The sequence below is a fragment of the Aquarana catesbeiana genome, linkage group LG04 (genome assembly GCF_042186555.1).
Source record: "Aquarana catesbeiana isolate 2022-GZ linkage group LG04, ASM4218655v1, whole genome shotgun sequence".
NCBI lineage: Eukaryota > Metazoa > Chordata > Amphibia > Anura > Ranidae > Aquarana > Aquarana catesbeiana.
The window spans coordinates 458,172,589-458,195,245 of NC_133327.1; the positions used below are offsets into that span (position 1 = coordinate 458,172,589).

A 22,657-nucleotide genomic window follows, 5' to 3' on the forward strand; every position below is an offset into this window, starting at 1 on the left:
TGGGAGCCTAGCCGCGTACGGGGCCCCGAAAACCAAACACCACCTTCAGGATTTCTAAGGGCGTACATTTTTGATTTCACTCCTCACTGCCTATCACAGTTTTGAAGGCCATAAAATGCCAAGATGGCACCCCCCCCCCCCCCCAAATGAGCACATTTTTTTCCCCGCAAACTTGTGTCAAAATATAAAATATTCCACGGACTCGACATGCCTCTCAGTAAATAGCTTGGGGTGTCTACTTTCCAAAATGATCTTATGCCGAGTACATGGATACCAAACACGACATGCTTTAAAATTGCGCACAAATGTGCAGTGGCGACAAACTACATACATTTTTAAAAGCCTTTACAGGTTACCACTAAGGTGTTTGAGCAAGAGCAGGGGGGGGGACAGGGGTGCTTTATAATTTTTTTTTTTTTGCTTTTTTTTTTATCTTATTTTTAAACTGTTCCTTTCATTTTTTTTTTAATTGATATCTCAGGGAATGTAAATATCCCCTATGATAGCAATAGGTAGTGACAGATACTCCTTTTTTTTTTTTTTTTTTTATTTTGGTCTATTAGACCCTAGGTCTCTTCTCTGCCCTCAAAGTATCTGACCACACCAAGATCGGTGTGATAAAATGCTTTTCCAATTTCCCGATGGCGCTGTTTACATCTGGCAAAATCTAAGTCATGAAATGCTCGTAGCTTACGGTTTCTTAGGCCATAGAGATGATTGGAGCCGTTCTGATCTCTGATCAGCTCAATGGTCAGCTGGTGGAATCACCGGCTGCATTCTCAGGTTCCCTGTTGGGACAGGAGAGCCAGAGAAAACCATGGAAGACGGTGGGAAGGGAAATTCCCTCCCACTGCTTGTAAAAGCAGACTAGAGGCTAATTAGCTGCTAGGATTGCTTTTATGTGAAAGCCGACCACTGGCTGAAAAGAATGATACCTAAACCCGCAGGCATCATTCTGGTATAACCACTCAAAGTCCAGAAACATGCAAGTACGTTGCTGATCCTTGTTGGGCATATATTGTAATCTTTTTTTTCATGCAGCCTGTGGGCTGAACGAAAAAAAGAGATGGATCGGTGGGTATGCCCACCATTAGAATACCTCCCTTCATCCACCCACTTCTAATGATGGGCATACATGCACCATTTTGTTTTTAACTGTGGTGGTGAAATCACCTCTGACAGAGCTGAAGTCACAGCTTTATGTATCTTGGAAGCAAACGATGTTGCTGTCAAGATAAATAAATCCGTGCTGCAACTGAATGGCGTACCTGCTAAGCAAATGATGGTTAACAATAAAACAAAGTAACATTACAGTATAACAGTAAGACTTACCATACCTGCAAAGCAAATACAAAATAAAATGGTAAAAAATAAAAACATTTTTAACGCAATCTGTACCTGAAATATATATATATGCCGAAGCATCGGGGCATCCGCCTTCAAAAGTTAGGAGCAAATCGCTCCTCCGCCCCAGCTACCCCCATTCTCTTTTTTTCAACTGTGGTGGTGAAATCACCTCCGACAACGCTGGAGTCAAAGCTTTATGTATCGTGGGAGCAAACGCTGTAGCTGAATGGCGTACCTGAAAACAAAAAAAATGGTTAACAATAAAACACAGTAAAGCGTAAAGTATAAAAAAAAAAAATTACATACCTGAAAATCAAACATGATAAAGCCATAACAATAAAACTTTTTTTTTACACTTTTTTTTTTTTGTAACGGTTGTAACTGTAACGGTTCCAGGTCTCTCAAAATGCGATGGCATCTTGAGAGACCCTGTGAAAGTGTGTGTTTAGTCTGTGCAATGCTGTCCCCTACGCTAATACTCAACTAGTGTATGGTAGCGTTCAAAACATTCACCAATGCAAAGACCAGGATTGTCAGGACAGGAGGGACAAAAATAGCGGGTGTCACGCCTATATCCGCGCTTGCTGCAGACACGACATCTTCTTTGGGGCGCTCGTTGGGTAGGGGTACTCGGGAGGACAAGCGGAAAATGCCTCTCGTGCAGCCGACTTACTGCATTTGGATTGGGAAGGTGAGGTGGAGCACCGTTTGGAAACAGAAAGGGCTCTGACGATCTCTTCCTGGAATTTAAGGAAGGATCCAGTCCGTCCTGAAGCTCTGTATAGCACATGAGCGTTCAGCAAAGCCAATTGAAATAAGTATACAGGCACTTTTTTATACCAGCGTCTGGCCTTACGGGCAACTAGGTATGGCGCCAACAACTGGTCATTGAGGTCCACCCCTCCTATACTTTGGTTATATTCGTGGACACAGAGGAGTTTCTCCACAACACCAGTCACCATAGAAATTTGGACCGTCGTGTCTGCATGAAAGGAGGAAAGACCAAAAACATTCTTATTATCCCTCTACTTCACAGCGAGCAAGTTATTCCACTTTCAGCAGGCTCTCTCCTCCAGCCTAAGACGGGAATCTACAAGCCTTTGGGGTAAGCCCTGGCGATTAGATAGCACGGTGTCACATGCGCCAATCTGAAGATCAAACAAGTGACTAAAAAGTGTCACGCTCGTGTAATAATTGTCCACATACAAATGGTACCCCATTCCGAATAAGGATGACACCAAGTCCCACACAATCTTGCCAGCACTCCCTATGTAATCTGGACAGTTCGGCGGTTCTACGTGACTATCTCTTCCCTCGTAAACCATAAAACTACATGTATAGCCTGTGGCCCTGTCACAGAGCTTATACATCTTGACCCCGTATCTGGCACAATTGCTGGGAAGATACTGTTTGAATGACAAGCGGCCAGAAAACTTAATCAGGGACTCATCAACGCAGACAACTTGATGGGGAGTAAACAAGTCTGCAAAATGGTTGAAGTGGTTTACGAGGGGCAGAATTTTGTAGAGCCGATCGTGTCCAGGGTCTCCACGAGGACGACAGTTCATTGTTGTTGAAATGCATGAACCGCAAGATCTGCTCGTATCGTGCCCTGGCCATGGAGGCAGAGAACACGGGCATATGGTAAATTGGGTCAGTGGACCAATATGACCGCAACGTACTCATTTTAGCTATGCCCATGTCGAGGGATAGGCCCAGAAAGATCTTAAATTCGGAAACCGTAATTGGTTTCCAATCTCTGGCAAGGGAGGACTGGGGATTAGCGGTGATGTATTGACCAGCATACAAATTGCTTTGGTCCACAATAGATCTATAGGGATCTAAGGTGAAAAACAGTGAATAAAAATCAAGTGACATAAAATCAACTGTTTCCACCTGAATGCCGGGTTGGCCAGTGAATGGGGGAAGTACGGGTGCTGCAGAAGTGGTGGGTTCCCAATTAGGATTGGCAAATGCAGCAAGAAGGGCACTATGGGCTTGATGGGCTTGTATTTGTCTTCTTGGTGGCAGCGGGACACTACTTGTGCTTGCCACCTCACCAGCTTGAACTGCACTTATGGGACTCGCCACGTCACCAAGTGTTACTGCAGTGCTGGATGTACGACTGGTGCTGGTGCTTGTCAGTTCACCAGAAGAAATAGCGGCGCTAGTACTTCTCTGCTCCATACGAGTTCTTGCACCTCAACAGAAGAAGATTGGGGTCTGGTACGCTTGACTTTGGCAGGGACCACAACTCCGTTGTCAGAGCTATCTGTCATGGAGCCGCTGCTGTCTACAGGTTCGTATTCTGAGCCTGAATCTGACAGATGAGTGACTTCCTCTTCACTGTCTTTCATGCTCAGAAATGTGTAGGCCTCTTTACTATTGTACCTTCGATTTTTCCATTTTGGGCTCTAAATTTACTGGTACAGTAGTGAGACTCACAGGTAAAAAAGCTCCTAGGCTGTCAGCAACTGTAACAAATGCTACTAAAAAAAACTGTTAGCGATCGCAGGGATCAGGCCTGACTCTGCGAACGCTGCAGTTATGTGTGTTAGTGTTTTGTAAGTGACAGTGATCGATCGATACTGCACTTGGGTGGGCTGGGCTGGACGGAGGGGCAAAACTCAGGTGCTAGCAGGTATCTTGGCTGATCCCGCTAACACTGCGTTTTTGGGAACCCTAAACTGCTGGGTATGCTAGTATAGATCTGATCAGATCAAATATTGATCCGTTCAGATACTATACCACTAAGGGAGGTGTATGCTGCGTGCGTGTTAGCGGTACTGGCACTAACCTGACGCTGCCTGGGGCGACGCAGACCCTAAAACTTAACTGATATCACCCGCTGGGTGATCAGGGGGTTAAACCTTTATTGGGTAATGAACGGCGGGTATAAAAAACAAACTAACCAGCGTCACCCTTTACACTTATATGGTGATCACTGGTGAAAGGGTTAACTAGGGGGCAATCAGGGGGTCAAAACCTTTATTAGGTAGTATATGGGGGTACCTGACGTTTAAAAAAAGCTGACGGTGAACCTAAATACGTCACCTGTGACACTAATACGGCGATCAGAAAAAAGATTGCTTAGTGACACTGGCGACAAGTGAAGAAGGCATTAACTGGAGGGGGTGATCAAGGAGTTAAACCTTTATTAGGGGGTGTTAAGGGGGTACCCTAGACCTAAAGGGGCCTACCACTAACTGCCCTACTACTTATAACAGTCACAAATGACACCAATGCAGTAATCAGTAAAAAAAAAAAAAAAAAAACTGCTATTGGTGTCACTGTGACAGGGGATGCAGGGGGGGTGATTGGGGGGTGATTTGTGTGCCTACGTGTTCTACTGTTAGTGTAGTGTGGGTGCAGACTTACTTGATGTCTTCTCTCCTCGGGCACCGGAATGAAAAGACCGACACGAGGTGAGATGACATCAGTTCCTCTACTTCTGTTTACATTACAGAAGCAGAGGAAGCTTTTCATTCGTCAGGAGCGATCGCGAGGGGGTGGCCATGAATATGTGGCCTCCCCCTCAGCACGGATTGCTCCTGCAATGATGCCGACCTCCTCGGGCACCGCGGGAGAGGAGTAACTTACCCATACGTTACTCTGCCTGTGCCATTCTGCCACAGTATATCTGCGTGAGGCGGTCAGCAAGTGGTTAATGTGACTGCTTGCACAGGGATGCGCGGAACAACTGTGTATCCTATGCGGGCAAACACGGGTTTACATTATAATACCCATAGCTGAACGAGGCCTTAGTTGGGGAAGTCCCTGGTGGTCACCAGAATTATCAGAACTAGTGTCCCCGTATGTAAGATTTCCTCTTGATATTCTTCTATATACAAAATAATATTTAGGATCTTAATGTTTGCAGTATTTCTGACTGTTGAATACACCGACCTTTCACACTGCACAGCAGTAGAAGTTGTACATGGTCTTATTGGTTTTAGACTCCTAAATGACCGAAAAAATTAAACAACCCTTTGATGTGGTAGTAAACGCTGGAATGTTATTTGTACCTAACAGGTAAGCTTATAATAAAGCTTACCTGTAGGTAAAATGAAAATCTCCTAAATGTGCACTGTTTAGGAGATATTCTTGCGAGCAGCAGCAGGTGATGTCATCGGCGCATGCGCCCTGAAGGAACGGCATACCCGTGCCGTTCCTTCATTGGTGTGCTGTGGCCGAGACCTCATCTCGCCTCGGCAAGTCAGGCGCCCAGTGTCCCCAAACCCGGAAGGAAGACCACGTGAAGATGTAAGCCTCTGCAGTGGTGACAGGGCACCGCTGGAGGGCTTCGTTTTAAGGGAAGTGTTCCATAATGTGCTAGTATGCGGTGCCTGGCATTCAATGCCGGGCGACATTGGGAGGTTCAATAAAAACCGTCCAACATTTTGGCCTGTATATATGGCAGGCTGCTGTTTGGCTGGCTTCTGTCAGATGAGCATGCTGGAAAACCAGCAGCTGACCGGCTCCCAATCAGTGCTCTCATCAATGGCAGAGAGTGTTGATCAGAGTGTTAGGGCGGAGGTACTGTCGGCCTGTCAGAACACAACAGCTCAGCAGGGAGATTGATGTACTAACATCGGACCGTTAGTACAGTGGCTCCGACCAGAGTTGACAGTTTTTTTTTTTCATTCAAACCACTGGGTTGAATGGAAAACACTTGTTATATACCAGGCTTAACTAGATGCTTAATTTGAATTGGCTTTTTGACTTGTCTCAAAAATTTTAAATGTTTAAAACGCCCCACAAGCCTCCTTTTGAAAATTGCATATGTACAGTATTTTATTATCTACCCTTGTCATTCACTATCTAGTAACCAACACCCATCACCTCCAGCTACTGCTTTCTTCTTTACCTATCGTATCTATTGTTTCCCCACCACTTAGATTTCAAACTGAGACACGATTCTTATTTTTTTCCGTGGATTATGTGACTCTTTGTGGTGTATTTTTACAAACCTTTGCAGAGCCTATTTGCCTTGTGAAATTGCATGTACATTTGTTCTGTGTTGAATGTATGACTTAGGAAAATATGACCACTAGATGAAGCTGATGATCTTGGTAAAGTAATTTTTTTTTCTTATGATCATCAGTTAGATCTAGTGCCCATAATGCAATATACTGTATGTTCCTGATTTCACACATTCAACCTGGAGAGAAAATAGCCAAATAAAATTAGATTTTGCTCCCATTTGCACTTTATTTTGTTATAAATACACCCCTTTTATGTTTGGATTATTTAGTGCTCCTATTATTTCATGTGTACAACCTATTGGTATGTTGGCGCTATAAAAAAGGATAATACTATAAACTTATATTCATAGTTGTTGTTACACCCGAGATTTTAGGTGTCAGCCTTTCATCTCCAATATATTTCACATATATTTTTTAATTGTTTTTAAATATAATATTTTATTATATTTACTGCAGATATGTTAAATAATGAGCAGCTCTGTTTAAAAACAGATTTTCTGTTGGGTCAGACAAATTCGGTTGTGTGTGATTTGTTGGGGCTGCATGCTTCACTAGTCGCAAACTTTTCCAAACACTAGAGGGCATCAGCTCCCTCCCTATATTGCTCACAGTAGACTGATCAGGATTAGTGTTGGCCTCTTAACCCTTTTGCTGAAGGACCAATTCTTCACACAAATGCTAAAATATGCTTTACTGACTAAAATCACTAAACTATTCTATACTTTCTAAAAGCAGAGGGCCTAAACAATAAAATGCTTGTAGTTCCAATTTACGTTGCTTGATATTTGCACATCGGTTTATCAAATGCATATTTTCAGTAAAAAAATGGACTTATAATTAATTTTAGCGCCAAGTAACACAATGTAATCTTTTAATTTTCCATTAAAAATAAGAAGAGACTATATTGAGTAAAAAGATGCCCAATATGTCAGGCCTCAAAATTGTGGGTGCCGTTAGACCGTGACAAACTCTAATACCCATAAATACCAATAGTCAACACTTTAAAACTTTTACAGCTCATCAGATTAACCCCAAATGGTGGCCTTAAAAATTTTCCTATTACTCCCGCGAGCACGTTGATACCTAATATTATGAGTATTCAGAATTTATGTACATGGGTGCACCAGGACTGAAGCTTTTCTTTTCCCTTTTTTTTTTCTTTTCTTTTCTTTTTTTTTTTTTTTTTTTTAATCTTCTTGTAGTTTCGTTTTGTAAACACTGATTTTGTACTGAACTTTATTGCTATCACAGGGGGACTGAAAAGTTATGCTTTTCTGGGTTCTCTCGCTCGCTATGCCAAAGCTGTCTTTCTTTTGGGGTCTTGAGCAAGCCAGGGGAGCCTGGGAACCATTGTGGAGGCTCTTGATGGGGAAGACAACATGCCGCACTGTAGCAGTGGTCTAACGGTTTAAATGGCTGTCCAGATCATTTCTACTCTAAACAGCACAGCCTGCATTTTAATTTTAACCACTTCCCATTCTGGCATTTCGCTCCTACTTGTAAAACACAATTTTTTTTTTTTGCAAGAAAATTATTTAGAACCCCTGACCATTATATATGTTTTTTTTTTTTTTTTTTTTTTTTTTTTTTTTTTTTTTTTTTTTTTTTTACCAGAGACCCTATACCGAATAAAATGGCGGTTGTTTTTACACTTTCACTTTTTTTTTTTTTTTTATCTCTTTTATTCCTATTACAAGGAATGTAAACATCCCTTGTAATAGGAATAGTGCCCTACTGGTCCTCTTTATGGAGAGATCTGGAATCAATAAGACCCTACATCTCTCCTCCAGGCTGGAAAGCCTGAGATAAAAAAAAGCAAAAAATCAAAAACAGGACAATCTCGCCTTTCCAGCCGAGTACATGGCAGTATTTACAACTGCCAGGCTGGGCGTGACGTCGCGCCCGGGCCTCAGAGTCATAGGGATGACCGGGGACCATCCGTTCCTCTGAATTTTCTATGGGCAACTTCTGGTGCCATTGGATTCCTTCTCCTGCCCACCGATCGCACGGGCGAGCCAGTAAAAGCACCTCCCCTCCCGCCGCCTGTAAGAACAATCAAGCGGCTGAACTGCCACTATGATTGTTCTTACGGAGCAGGGAATCCCTGGCTGAAAAGATCGATACCACTGAAATGGGAGGACCTCCATGTACGCCCTCCAGGCTGGAAGTGGTAAAACAATTGCAGTAGCAGGCATGTGCATGTTCGCATCCTGTTAATGCCCTGCTATTATACTTACAGCTATGCTAAATTCTATTAAAAACTTTTTTCTTTTCATTTTGGAAAGAGTTAAGAGTTAAAACAGCAGTTAGTTTTTTTTTTTGCTTTTAATTTCAAAACCCTAATATAAAACGAATTATTACAAATGTTCAAAACATTCAGTCTAACAATTCAGACAGTTTTCTGTTAAAATGGTTTATTTTTTGAGTCTTTCAATATATTTTTAAAAATAGGGAGTTTTGCTGTTATGTCAAGTGTGAGGAAAAAAAACGTCATAAATTCTAATATGTTCACCTTCGTTTCTACTCCATATATTTGACCTGTAACGTGGAACAGCTAAATCTCATATTCTTTGAGTCCAGACAAACTAAAAAACAAAAAAACACCGTGCCTACTCTTTTACATTTTTATGTGGTCGAAATCAGCAAAAATAAAGTATATTATTTAAAGTATGGTATCAAAAGAAAGTATAGTCTATCTTCAGAAAACAATAGTAAGATTTCCTCGGTTGATTGCAAAGTAACCCTCACATGCCTAAAACCTGAAAAAAGCCCAGGAACTCAAGGGGATTTATGTAGGTTAAATGTGCTGGGACTTGAAAGAGAAGTTTTGGATTTTTTTTTTTTTAAACACTCATACTTGCCTAGTTTTAAATGCAGCATCAAGGCTGAGAACCGAGTGCTCAAGCTGTAAACAGAGAGCTGGTGACTGTCGGTCACCGCTGTCTGCATTGCCCCCCCCCCCAGCGCTCACTAGAGGGGCTCAAGAGCTGCTGGCCCATGCTCTCGGCAGCTAGCTGAGAGGCTGAGCCAGAAGTCTGTCCAGGTCCATATGATCATGATCTTTCCCCAGCCTGGACCAGCTTTGTGACGGCTATCTGCTGAAAACGGGTCACAGGAGTGCAGAATGAATGATCCACAGGAGAAGTACAGGCAAATAAGCTTTGTACTTTTAGGCTAGGTTCACACTGCTGCGAATTTTATTGCGAATTTGAGCCGCTGCGATCGCTCAAATTCGCAAGTCATTTTAATAACATTGTTTTCCATGAGTGCTGTTCACATCAATGCTTTGCGAATTTAACCTGCGTAAAAAAAGGGTCCTGTCCAAGTTTGATCCGTGTGCAATGCGAATTCAGCTCCATAGATTGCAAAATTTGCAGTAGAATCAAAGAACACACAAAGAATTTGCAATGCAAATTCGCAACGCAATCGGATCAAAATCGCGCTAAATTCGCACTGCAGCAGTGTGAACCCAGCCTAAAAGTGGTTGTAAATCTCTTTAGTGTCATTTCTCTCTGCTGCCTGTTATCAGCATGACTCAGTTCTGGCAACCTTTTCTGACACAGAGATTAAACGGTGGTGAGGGAGCTGCAGCGCTCAGCCTGTGACTGTTATTCACAGCTGTGCTTGTTCTACTGTGTGAAGGGAAGCGTGTCTCTCTCCTTCATGCAGGGCTCAGAGCTACATAGTTAAACACTTAGTCTGGTTGAAAAAAGACACCAGTCCATCTGGTTCAACCAATAAAAGGAAAAGAAAAAAAAATGTATACAATCCTTTATCTACAGTTGATCCTGAGGAAGGCAAAAAAACACAGCAAAGCATGAGCCAATTTGCTTTAGCAGGGGAAAAAATTCCTTCCTCATTCCCTAAGAGGCAATCTACTATTTCCTGCATCAACTTTACTTGTAAATGTTAGTATCCAGTTATATTATGTACATTTAAGAAATAATCTTGGCCTTTTTTTTAAAACACTATAAACCAGAACCAGCTCTTGAGGTAGTCTGTTCTACCTTTTCACAGCTCTTACTGTGAAGAAACCTTTCTGGATTTGGAGATTTAATCTCTTTTCCAGAACTGTTGGCTGCGTGAAGACTTTAGAGCCCTGCCCCCTGATGCTGATCTTAGAAGTAATCCTTTGAAATCCTTTCCTGTTGTTTTCAGAGCGATCTAAGGAAGAAATGGCTGCTGATACACAGCTACAACTTATATAGGAGGATTTGTGTGTGTATAACTCAATAGTCACTTCACTGGGTACATGTAAGGGTTTACAACCACTTTAAGTTTGGTAAAATAATCTTCAACTGTATCTCAAAATTGTACAGGAGATTTTGGTATTCTTACTGTCTTGTTGCTAATAATGGACTTTCCACCAATTTCTAAATAAAACACTTTACATAGTTCTCCACCAGTTCCGCAGATTTTTAGTTATTTATGAGTTTCTGCACAAATCCATAAATTAATAACCTTTTTTTCTTAGAATTATTTATCTTAGAAACTTGGTTCATGATAAAAAAAAAAATAAAAGAAGTGCCCCTTCATTAGAAGACTAAGTAAAAGGATTTATAGGATAATAAATCTAGACATTTATTATTCAAGTTATTTTCCTTGCATGTTACATATATTGACTTCTGCTGCCACATTACTTTAATTTGTCCAGATGTTTTAAAATGTGAATTTGAGTATATTATTTTTCATTTTCTTTGAGTTGCTCAGAATTCTTAGGCAGCCCATAGATGAGTTTGTTTTTTCTTCGTTCAACCAGCAGTTTGAACAAATCCTCCCTGCTTAGCTATTGTATTATGACAGTGGGGAGAATGAATACGCCATCAGAATACACTGATCAGCATTGCAGGCTATAGATTGCAGCACTGATCGAGCGGAGAAAATCCGAAAGGGTGGGTGGTTGTACAGAAGTCAGTCGGTAGACCGACTTCTGGGCAACCTCCCTGTCAATACATGGATCATAATTCAACTAGCTCCTGCTGAAACAGCTGAATTTTGATCCATGTATGGCTGGTTTTAGTTGTTCTATGGCTTTATTTACAAAAAAGCCTATGCAGCGTTTATATTTCTTTTCGAACCCGAGTGTTCTGTATATTACAACAAAGTGTTTCTTCTTCAATGTCTGAGCTTTACCATGTGTTTTTTTTTACCGTTACTTGAGCTCCTGAGATGGCAGCTGCAGTGTATTGTATGTGTGTTGTATTAATAATATATGCAGGTAACTCCCGTACACGTTGCACAAGTATGAAACCTCAAGTAACTCATTAGATGCGATCTGTTCATAAATTCTTAAAAATTTACTTTTCCGTGGTTCACGTCCATTTCAATTGTTTTTCCCTTAAAAGATCTGTCAGTGCACTGCAGATTTGGACTTCTTCATTACGTACTTTTATTTTTTATTTTTAATCACATGTTCTTATTTCTTAGACCTCAGGATGCTCATGGACCTGAGCATGTGTTACCTGCAAGCATCGAGTTTAGAGAAAACTGTGAGTAGATTATTCAGTTCATTCCCAGAGAGATGGCATGGGTTGGTTTTGTCATAACTGAGTTTTTTGCAATGCATACATTTAATTTTTCAGAAATGTATTAAGCAAAAAGCTGTTGTAAACATTGGATGATCATGATATTGATGTATGTATTTGATCAATAGTATAACTGCGCAGGTAGCCCAGGGTCACTTCTTATGACAAAACCCTTTGTTGGTTAGGGGAGTAATCATTGCAATACAACATTTCTTACATAGCTACATAGTCTGGTTGAAAAAAATGCAAGTCCATCTACTTCAACCAATAGTTCTGTAGGTCCTTTTATTTGGGGGGGGGGGTAGCCTATTTGTGTTGTGTTCTGGCATTCATTTAAAAAAAGTTAAATATTCTCCTTAGTCCTGTCAGACAGTTATGATTGTTTGCTTTATTTTCTTTATTTTGCTGTGGTGCGGAAGTCTTGTAAATTTAGTTACCTATGTGTGCTTTTGGTTCTGTAGATGGGTGGCATTTTACTGTCCCAAACAAACCAGGTCCCACTAACCATTTTAACTTATGGGCTAGCCAACAATGATAGTAGCACACAAGCAATAAATGACTCATCATTTTTTTTCATATTAAGGAAATTACTGGCAATGTCTATGGATATTTTCAAGCACATTCTGTGATAGAGCCTCAATGGCCACGCTGACATATATACTTTAGATAAAATAAAGTATGCCTTCTTCAAAATGTCTGTCACAGAGCAAAACAAGTAACATGCACATCTGATGAAAAAAATAATATAGAAAGGCTCCTTTCAGTGATAGACCACATGTTCAAATGATTGGTAAATGCAGAGAGTAGGCAGCTGTCTATATTTCAGCTTTTCCTGTAAAGTTTGAGTTTGGCTTGTGTTTGCACAAAGGGTGATGGGTATCATCTTTGACCACAAGTAAGACTTTTTAGGTGTCGGGAGAATGCCCAGCTTTCACAGGAAATGCTGAGGTTTTCCTACCTATATTTTTTGATCCACTGTTTGGTTAGAGGTTTGTAACAGGATTTATGCATGTGCATTTTTATTGTTTTTGACGATTTGATATGTTAAAAGATCCTGTTTAAAAAAAAAAAAAAGAAAAAATGCCAGGCAGTGCAAGCGAAATTGACTATTTTTTTGCAATGCTTATCACATCCATTTTTTAAAAGCTCTGTGATAAAAAAAAAAAATAAAAGTAAAATGTGAACTGGAAAGCAGAGGACATTTGCATCAATTATAAACAAGTACTGGCCATAATACATGGTAATTGTGGAAATTTCCATTGGCTTTCATCTGCAGCAATTTTGACACCCACTGTGTATTTTTTGCCACCAGTTTAGAGTGAGGAAAAGTTTGAAATGGATCAGTACAACAGCAGTGCCAGTGAAAAAAACTCTACATTAAATTGTATGATCATTCAAATTAGAAAAACTTTCGTTTTTTTTTTTTTTTTTTTCTTTTTACAGTACTTTCTGTACTGGGGGGAGGGGGGTGTGTGAAAAGGCAGAAAGTGTTTGATCATGGATGAAGGTTAGAAAATAGAGCACAAAGAAGATGTATGTGGATAGGGGGAGAGGGGGGGGGGGGGGTCCAGCACTATCTGATAGTAGACTGGGCACAGAGGAGATTAGGCAAGATCAAATTATGGTATATTGGGAGTGGTTCTGAGTGGTGGAGAGAAATGAGATTGTGGCTACAGTAAGGTAAAGTTGAATGAATAAGCACAGGAAAAGAAGTTTTGCACACTCCAGTTTAAGTAAATCAACCCCACCATATCTTTTGATTTGTAGAGGTGGTGGTGCTGTTTGTACAAGTCATTTGATAATGGCTGAAATCTAGCCATAAGTATTGGGCTTAGTGGGAAGAAGTAAGACTTGGCACATGCATGACCCGTATTTATGAAATGCCATGTAGTATTTTATAGTCAGTTTCTATTGTGGCAGCCAGGAAACAACTGTTGGAACAGTGTTAGGAGAAAACATACCAAAGAAAGCAATGCATAAGAGGTGACAAGCAAAAGACCATACAAAGCACAGGGGACCGGAGAAAATGGAGGGATGAATGTTGCAGATGGTATTTCTGGAAAGAAATTGGGGTATAGAATAGTGGGAACATCATTGAGCATGATTGGCCTATAGTGCAGTGAAAAGCTACTACAGATATTGAGGTGGGAGCTAGTGGCATAGCCAGCAGAGAATGTAGTGTGGACTGTAGAGACAAAGTTGCCACAGAATTTATCCTGGAGAAGTGGCTTCCAGAGAACATTACTGGCATTTTTATATTGTCCTGTGTCCATGAGGCCCTAGTGTCTTCCTCCATCCACACAAACTGGATGGATGAAAGAATCCCTACCAGGACAATTGGCTGTAGCAGCTGAGTAAGAAACATTTTCCAGCATGTCCTTTCAAATTAAGACAAACAATTGACTAGCAGGGATGGTGAACAGTCCCTGCTGAACCGGCCATATTTCGATTGTCCAGTTATATCCAGTGTGGATTAGGGGGGTAATAGTTATGTATGGTAGCAAGAAAGTTGTACAGAATTTTGCTTGTACAATAGAGTAAAGCCAGCCATACAGTGGGGACGGAAAGTATTTAGACCCCCTTAAATTTTTCACTTTGTTATATTGCAGCCATTTGCTAAAATCATTTAAGTTCATTTTTTTCCTCATTAATGTACACACAGCACCCCATATTGACAGAAAAACACAGAATTGTTGACATTTTTTTGCAGATTTATTAACTGGTTCAATACAGGGCATTTTCACCCCCTTCCTTCCCAGACCAATTTTTAGTTTTCAGCGCTGTCGCACTTTAAACGACAATTGCGCGGTCTTGCGATGTTGTACCCAAACAAAATTGACGTCCTTTTTTCCCCACAAATAGAGCTTTCTTTTGGTGGTATTTGCCGCACCTCTTTGAAAAAAACACAGTATTTTTTACTTTTTGCTATAATAAATATCCCAATTTGAGGAAAAAAATTTTTTTTTTTTTTTTTTTTTTTTTTTTTAGTTTCGGCCGATACGTATTCTTCTACATATTTTTGGTAAAAAAATCGCAATAAGCGTATATTGATTGGTTTGCGCAAAATTTATAGCGTCTACAAAATACAGGATAGATTTATGGTATTTTTTTTAAAAAATTATTTTTTTTACTAGTAATAGCAGCGATCGCGATTTTTTTTTTTTCATGACTGCGACATTATGGCGGACACATCGGACACTTTTGACACAGTTTTTGGGACCATTCACATTTATACAGCGATCAGTGCTATAAAATTGCATTGATTACTGTATAAATGTGACAGGCAGGGAAGGGGTTAACCACTAGGGGGAGACGAGGGGTTAAATGTTTCCTAGGGGAGTGATTCTAACTGTAGGGGGAGGGGACGCACAAGGGGAGGAGACAGATCAGTGTTCCTCTGTACTGGGAACACAGATCGGTCTCCTCTCAACTGACAGGACGTGGATCTGTGTGTTTACACACACAGATCCACGGTCCGGCCCGGTTAACGGGCAATTGTGGGTGCCCGGCGGACATTGCGGCCGCCAGGCACATGCACCGGGTCCCGAGCAATGCGGCGGGTGCGTGCACGCGCCCCCGGCGGTGCGCGTGCGCCCCTAGACGGCCGGGAAGCCCAGGCCGTCATATGACGTCCACCCAGGATGGGAGATCCCATCTGTGGATGTTATTTTACTATGGCCAGGTAGGGAAGTGGTTAAAAAAGAAAAACTGAAATATCACATGGCCCTAAGTATTCAGACCCTTTGCTGTGACACTCGTATATTTAACTCAGGTGCTGTCCATTTCTTCTGATCATCCTTGAGATGGTTCTACACCTTCATTTGAGTCCAGCTGTGTTTGATTATACTGATTGGACTTGATTAGGAAAGCCACACACCTGTCTATATAAGAACTTACAGCTCACAGTGCATGTCAGAGCAAATGAGAATCATGAGGTCAAAGGACCTGCCTGAAGAGCTCAGTGACAGAATTGTGGCAAGGCACAGATCTGGCCAAGGTTACAAAAAAATTCTGCTGCACTTAAGGTTCCTAAGGGCACAGTGGCCTCCATAATCCTTAAATGGAAGACATTTGGGGTGACCAGAACCCTTCCTAGAGCTGGCCATCCGGCCAAACTGAGCTATCTGGAGAGAAGAGCCTTGGTGAGAAAGGTAAAGAAGAATCCAAAGATCACTGTGGCTGAGCTCCAGAGATGCAGTCGGGATATGGGAGAAAGTTGTAGAAAGTCAACCATCACTGCAGCCCTCCACCAGTTGGGGCCTTATGGCAGAGTGGCCCGACGGAGGCCTCTCCTCAGTGCAAGACGCATGCAAGCCCGCATGGAGTTTGCTAAGAAACACCTGAAGGACTCCAAGATGGTGAGAAATAAGTTACTTTGGTCTGATGAGAACTTTTGGCCTTAATTCTAAGCAGTATGTGTGGAGAAAACCAGGCACTGCTCATCATCTGTCCTATACAGTCCCAACAGTGAAGCATGGTGGTGGCAGCATCATACTGTGGGAGTGTTTTTCAGCTGCAGGGACAGGACGACTGGTTGCAATCGAGGGAAAGATGAATGCGGCCAAGTACAGGGATATCCTGGACAAAAACCTTCTCCAGAGTGCTCAGGACCTCAGACTGGGCCGAAGGTTTACCTTCCCACAAGACAATGACCTTTTATGACTTATGTGGAGGGTGTCAATGACTGTCTCCTGGACAACTGTCAAGACAGCAGTTTTCCCCATGATTGTGTAACCTACTGAAACAGACAAGAGACCATTTAAAGGCTCAGAAAACCTTTACAGGACCTCAGACTGGGCCGAAGGTTTACCTTCCAACGAGACACTGACCCTAAGCACACAGCTAAAATAAAGAAGCAGTGGCTTCACAACAACTCCGTGATTGTTCTTGAATGGCCCAGCCAGAGCCCTGACTTAAACCCAATTGAGCATCTCTGGAGAGACCTAAAAATGGCTGTCCACCAACGTTTACCATCCAACCTGACAGAACTGGAGGGGATCTGTAAGGAGGAATGGCAGAGGATCCCCAAATCCAGGTGTGAAAAACTTGTTGCATCTTTCCCAAAAAGACTCAAGGCTGTATTAGATCAAAAGGGTGCTTCTACTAAATACTGAGCAAAGGGTCTGAATACTTAGGACCATGTGATATTTCAGTTTTTCTTTTTTAATAAATCTGCAAAAATGTCAACAATTTTGTGTTTTTCTGTCAATAAGGGGTACTGTGTGTACATTATTGAGGGAAAAAAATGAACTTAAATAATTTTAGCAAATGGCTGCAATATGAGTGAAAAATGTAAGGGGGTCTGAATACTTTCCGTCCCCACTGTACATGGGTCAAGCATACTAGTAGTAATCACTGTATTCTGCCGGCCAGGAAGGTTTCCTCCCCCCTGCTGACAGACTACAACAGCCCTGCTAGAGGCATTGGGCATTTATCTTTCCTTCCGACCGTGTTGAAAGGAAAGAAAATTGAGTAATCGATGAGATGCTTAAGAGCGCTTTCACACTTGTATGTCTGTTTTCACGGACTCCGTTTGATCAGCGGGGATCGCTCCGTTGATCCCTGCTGAGCCGGCGGATGACAGGTCCGTCTCCGCTCACTGTGCAAAGACAGACCTGTCAGAGCTCCGCTCTTCTATATGGGGGATCGGATGAAAATGGATCCGCCTGTCCTTTTTCATCTAATCTGCCAGACAGATGGAAAATAGGGTTTCCATCCGTCTGTATTTAGTGGATCGGAGCGGATCTGTCGCTCCATAGAGATGAATGGAGCGTCCGTTCAGGTCCACCTGAAAAACTAACAGGTGGACCTGAACGGTCCGTATGTGTGAATGGGGCCTAAGAGGTATGTGAGGAAATGAGGAGGTAAAGTACAAAATACATGTAACATCTGATTACTTGTTTGGGTTTTAGCAAACCCTGTGTTGTATATTGAAATGTTAATTACCCAGTGGAGTAAGTAATAGAATTTGTGTTTTTTTAATTCCTGTGTCATTACAGCGGAAGACTCCTTCCTGTCTGCTGTCATCAATTATACAAATAGTTCCACTGTGCACTTCAAACTGTCTCCTACCTATGTGTTGTATATGACCTGCCGGTATGTATTGTCCAGTCAGTACAGAGCAGACATCAGTCCTACTGAGCGAACTCACAAAGTAATTGCCATTGTGAACAAGATGGTGGGCATGATGGAAGGTGTAATACAGGTGAGCTTCTAGTATATTTTAAAGTAAAGAGTAAGAAGAAACTATTCATAAAGTCTTTCATGGGCTCCTCATACAGAGTGCAACATAGTAGGCTTTATTTAAAATTAAAATAAACATTTAATACAGGGTTATCCTCATGAGACTGGGTACCCCCGCGACTTCTCATTTTAAAAATTGAATATATACAGAACTATACAAAGCTGGAAGGGGAGGGGTGGACGAGACACTCCTGTAATCATTAAAGTGGTATTAAACTCAAAAGCAAACGTTTATTACACTGCAGCTTACCAATTCTTACATATGATGGTTGCATTAGTTTTCTTTTTTAGGCTTTCTTTTCTTTTATCTTCACCTTGTGATCCAGCCACTGAGTCTGTTGTTTTTCAAATAAACAAGCTATCCTGCAGATGTAGCAGTTAGAAGGTTGAGACAAACCATTGATCGCTGACAGGGATACTTGCATTTTTTTATGTAAAACCTTTATCCCCTAAGGAACAAAGGGCTTGCTGCTTAAAAATTGTGAGTTGGAGTTTGGCTTCAACTTTAGTGTATCTAAATCTGCTAGTACATCTAACACTCCCCTCCCTCTAGACTGACAATGCTGCAGCCCTAAAGGTGTCTATGTTGCTCCTCCCTCTAGAGATTAGACACTATAAAGGAGGTGTGTTACTGGCTTGATCACAGGTGAAAACGGAGGGGGAAAAAAAGCTTAAAATTATAATAATAATATTATTATTATTATTATTATTATTTTTAATAAAAAATAAAATAAAAATAGTGCTGAAATACAGCCACCACTTCTAATGATTGGTAAGCTGCAATATATTACATTTTTGGGTTTAATACCACTTTAAAGCGGAAGTAAATCCATCGATTTTAACAGTTTAAAAAAAAACAGTTACATTTCCGGCACTTGACGGGAATGTAACTGTCACATTGGTTGTGCTCTCAACTAAATTGTCAAATCATCCAATGACCTGGAGTCATAACTGATCACATGTGCAGCATCATGGCAGTTGAAGATTAAACAGAGGCCAAGATGGCTGCTTCCTTGGCTGAAAATTATAGGAGGGTTTACTTCCACTTTAATTCTTGTTTTATCTTACTGTGTGGGGGACGGATGCACTTGAGGAAGAGAGACATCTGTGTTCCTGATTAGCAGGAACCACAGATGTTTCTCTTCCTGTCTGACAGAAGGACGATCTGCCTTGTTTACATAGGCAGACCGTGCTTCTGTCTCTCCAGGGAGAGATCGCGGGTGGCCATTGCAACCGCCGCACCGGCTGATTGGCTCCCGCTGTGTCCAATCATAGCTGGAGCATGGCGCGTGCCCCAGAGCCATTGACGAGAATCATGTACAGGTATGTGATTTTGTGCTTAAGGGCCGCCCTGCCGCAGTAAATGTACGTGGGCAGTCCTTAATTGGTAAAAGAGTCTCTACATCTAGGGGGCAGGAAGGACCATCCCATCTTGTGACTACTGTGATTGGCTGTCCCAGTGACCTTTTGATGGGGTGTTAGTTCCACCAGCTCCCAATCATTAGTAGAGCCTGAGAGCTGTCTTTGACAGTTTCGTCACTCTGCTGGAAGCACCCAGTGCTCGCTCTCTTAGCACAAAAAGCTCTGCTGCCCATAGATGCATGTGACATGTGGGCATTAAAGCCCACCCTTTTTGCTGTCACACATATGCATTACATGGGTGACAAGAGGTTAAGAGAAGAGCATATTTACTTGAGTACTACTGGTGTAATTCAAGTTCCCATTATGAGTGAATGGTATGTTAAAGTGTGAAGATAAATGAAATACAGAGAGACCACTAACTGATATGTAGAGAAAATGTCTACATTAAAAAAAAAAAAGCTGAAATAAAAGTTAAACCTGTTGTAAAACTAGCTTTTTTTCCTATAATATAAATATATTATATTTACTCTGTGCAATTGTTTTGCACAGAGTGGCCCCCAAACCTCCTCTTCTGTGGCCCCTGCTGGTGCTCCCCAGTCCTCCTCTTCACTGTGTACCCCCATTGCAAAAGCTACAGCAATGCTAGGGGGCACTGAAGCAACACAAATCCAAATGGCTGCACTCCTTAGATCCATTAAAAAGCCATCTTTATTTCATCATTTCATCCATATAAGCAGTATAATCACACTGGGGTACAGAGATATATAGTTAACTTGTTATTCGCTGTGTTTAGTGCTCCCGAGTCGGGCTGTGTGCATCCATAAACACACAGTGCTGCTCGGCCCTGCCCCCAGCTCCCTCCGCACAGGATTTGATTGACAGCAGCAGAAGCCAATGACTCCCACTGCTATCGGCAAAGCCTGTGAGATCAGGCGGAAGGGAGAGGAGCTGCTGCAGACGAGACGGTGCTTGACTGAGAGACAACTCGGGTAAGTCGGGGTGCTGGGGGAAGCTGCTATTAAAAGGTTTTTACCTTAATGAAGAGAATACAGTAAGGTAAAAAAAACTTTCATCTTAAGAGCCACTTTAAATTTTAGTATTCAGTGGGTAAGCACACTTGTCAACAGTCACGGAAATCAGACCCATGTCCTGGTCTGAGCCTGTCCCGGGCAGAATCCTGAAAATTCTCCTGTCACTGAAAGCCTTGCTAGTGACTGAAGTCGGAGCTCAGGTGCGGGGTGCCAAGAAACAGAGAATCATAAGCATTGATTGATGGTCTATCCCTCCCTCTACCTCCTCCCCCAGCAGCTTAGATCAGACACTCGCATTACAACACCCAGAAGGTGGAGCATGCGAGGCTTGCAGTGTCTGATTGGCTGGGATATGGAGGGTGTGTGGCCGAAGATCATGCCCCGCCCACCTTTTAAAGGGAAGCTGATTTAGAGAGCTTCCCTGCAGGACCGCCCCCGTTCTGCTTGGTTTATCTTGGTGGTGAACAGACTGAGAAGTACCTATGCCTGCTGACAGAAAAGGGCAGAAACTTTTGTGTGCCTCCCCTCCCACAGTTCTGTCCCAGTGTCTTTTCTTCTCCCAGCGGCCCGGAACAGCTCAGCTCTGCTCATACCCCCCCCCCCAATCACCAACCCTATTTACCCCCCCTTCTCCATCCCCCCCCTTCTCCATCCCCCCAGACCTGCTCACCCCCCTCTTCTCCATATTCATCCCAACTCTGCTTACCCCCCTCTTCTCCATCTGCACCCAACCCCCTGCCCTACCTACATTCTTTATATATTAACACATTTTCCACTAGGTAAGTCATCTCAGATTCTAACCACACCCCCTTTAAACCACATCCACCATTGGGCATAATTTAAACCACGCCCATTTTTTGCTGCTTGTGCGCCACATTTTTAAATTCTGCTATGCCACGCCTACAAATGAATGCCACATCCCTAAATAAAAGAATACTCTGCCTACAGAGAAAAAGGTGTCCCTAAACATTTTTTTCCAGAATGTTGGCAACTATGGGTAAGGTGCTGACTGCATCTTATGATATTAAATAGTTCTATGTTTATTTCCCAAAAAGGTACCATTGAGGTAGAACTAGAGCACTGTGGAGATATTTCTATATTTGGAATGGAAGAAATGGCTTGCAGAAGCTATGAAACGTTGAAAGAAAAAAAAATAGTCCAGTTGAAAGTGATTAACTACTACTAGCTATACGTTGCTTCAGTGTCTTGGGAACCACTCTTCTTTTAGGCATTTTATATTTCATTAAATATGGACTGAATTTACTGTACATACTACTAGTTTACTTTTTAGCAGTTTAATGTGCATAGTCTAGGCACAAGTTTACTTTAAAATGTCAAAACTATTATGAGCTTGGCCTTTTATTTTATTTTCTATTAAATCTGTTATCTTAAATAGTTCAGGATGGAGGTTTCCAGATTATAAGCCTTTCCCAAATATGCCTAAAATAAGCTAAGAAACATGCTTTTTCCACACTGCCTGTACCTTTTCTGTCCTTGTTCACGGATTGTAACACCAGATCATTCTGGATGATCGTGTCTGTATTTATGTTGTTGTGTTTTCATAGAACAGTGATGTGTTGTACCATGTGTTTGTGTTTTGTTGTCAATCAACCTTATATGTATTTTATACTTCCTAAATAGGTGGGTTTTAAAATGTTAACTTTTCTCTAGAGAACCTTGCCAAATTGCTTTGCTGTATATGATCAAATTGCAGTGTCCAAAATGAAATTGTATCTCTGCACAGTCCAAATGCTAAAGTTTTAATTATTCTCAGTTTAAAATTTGTAATTTAGTTTTAGTGGACTTCTGTTAATTAAACCAGTTGCTGTTTTGTAATTTAACAAATGAGGTCTGCGTGTAATCACTTGCAATGAAACAAGTAAAACTGAAATATAAGTGTTGTGTGGATTTGGCTTTAAAGTGTTACTAAACTCAGGATCCTGCATTCACTATATCTGGTCTCCCACAGAATACAGAAATGCAGTTATTTTAGTAAATCTAAACTGCTAAATACCTTTTCTCATCAGCAGTATATAGCAATCTTGTGACTTCTATCAGTGTCCAGTTAAAACTTGTAGGAGTTTTCATTCTTCCCTGATTGTCCTATAAAGATGCAGGACCCCTGACCCTTTGTCTGGACAGTGCTAATTGGCCCTGTGCTGAT

The 22,657-nt window shown here is 41.7% G+C and overlaps 1 protein-coding gene across 21 annotated transcripts in view; it reads left to right on the top strand.

Annotated features, from left to right (window-relative positions):
* The window catches only part of AFDN (afadin, adherens junction formation factor), a 386,193-nt gene that overhangs the window by 240,910 nt on the left and 122,626 nt on the right, over positions 1-22,657 (top strand). For all 21 annotated transcript variants that reach the window (XM_073627519.1, XM_073627513.1, XM_073627512.1 and 18 more), the window contains 2 exons: positions 11,760-11,821; positions 17,857-18,062. In XM_073627519.1, coding sequence (XP_073483620.1) covers positions 11,760-11,821; positions 17,857-18,062 — 268 coding nt within the window. The remainder of the gene's footprint in view (positions 1-11,759; positions 11,822-17,856; positions 18,063-22,657) is intronic.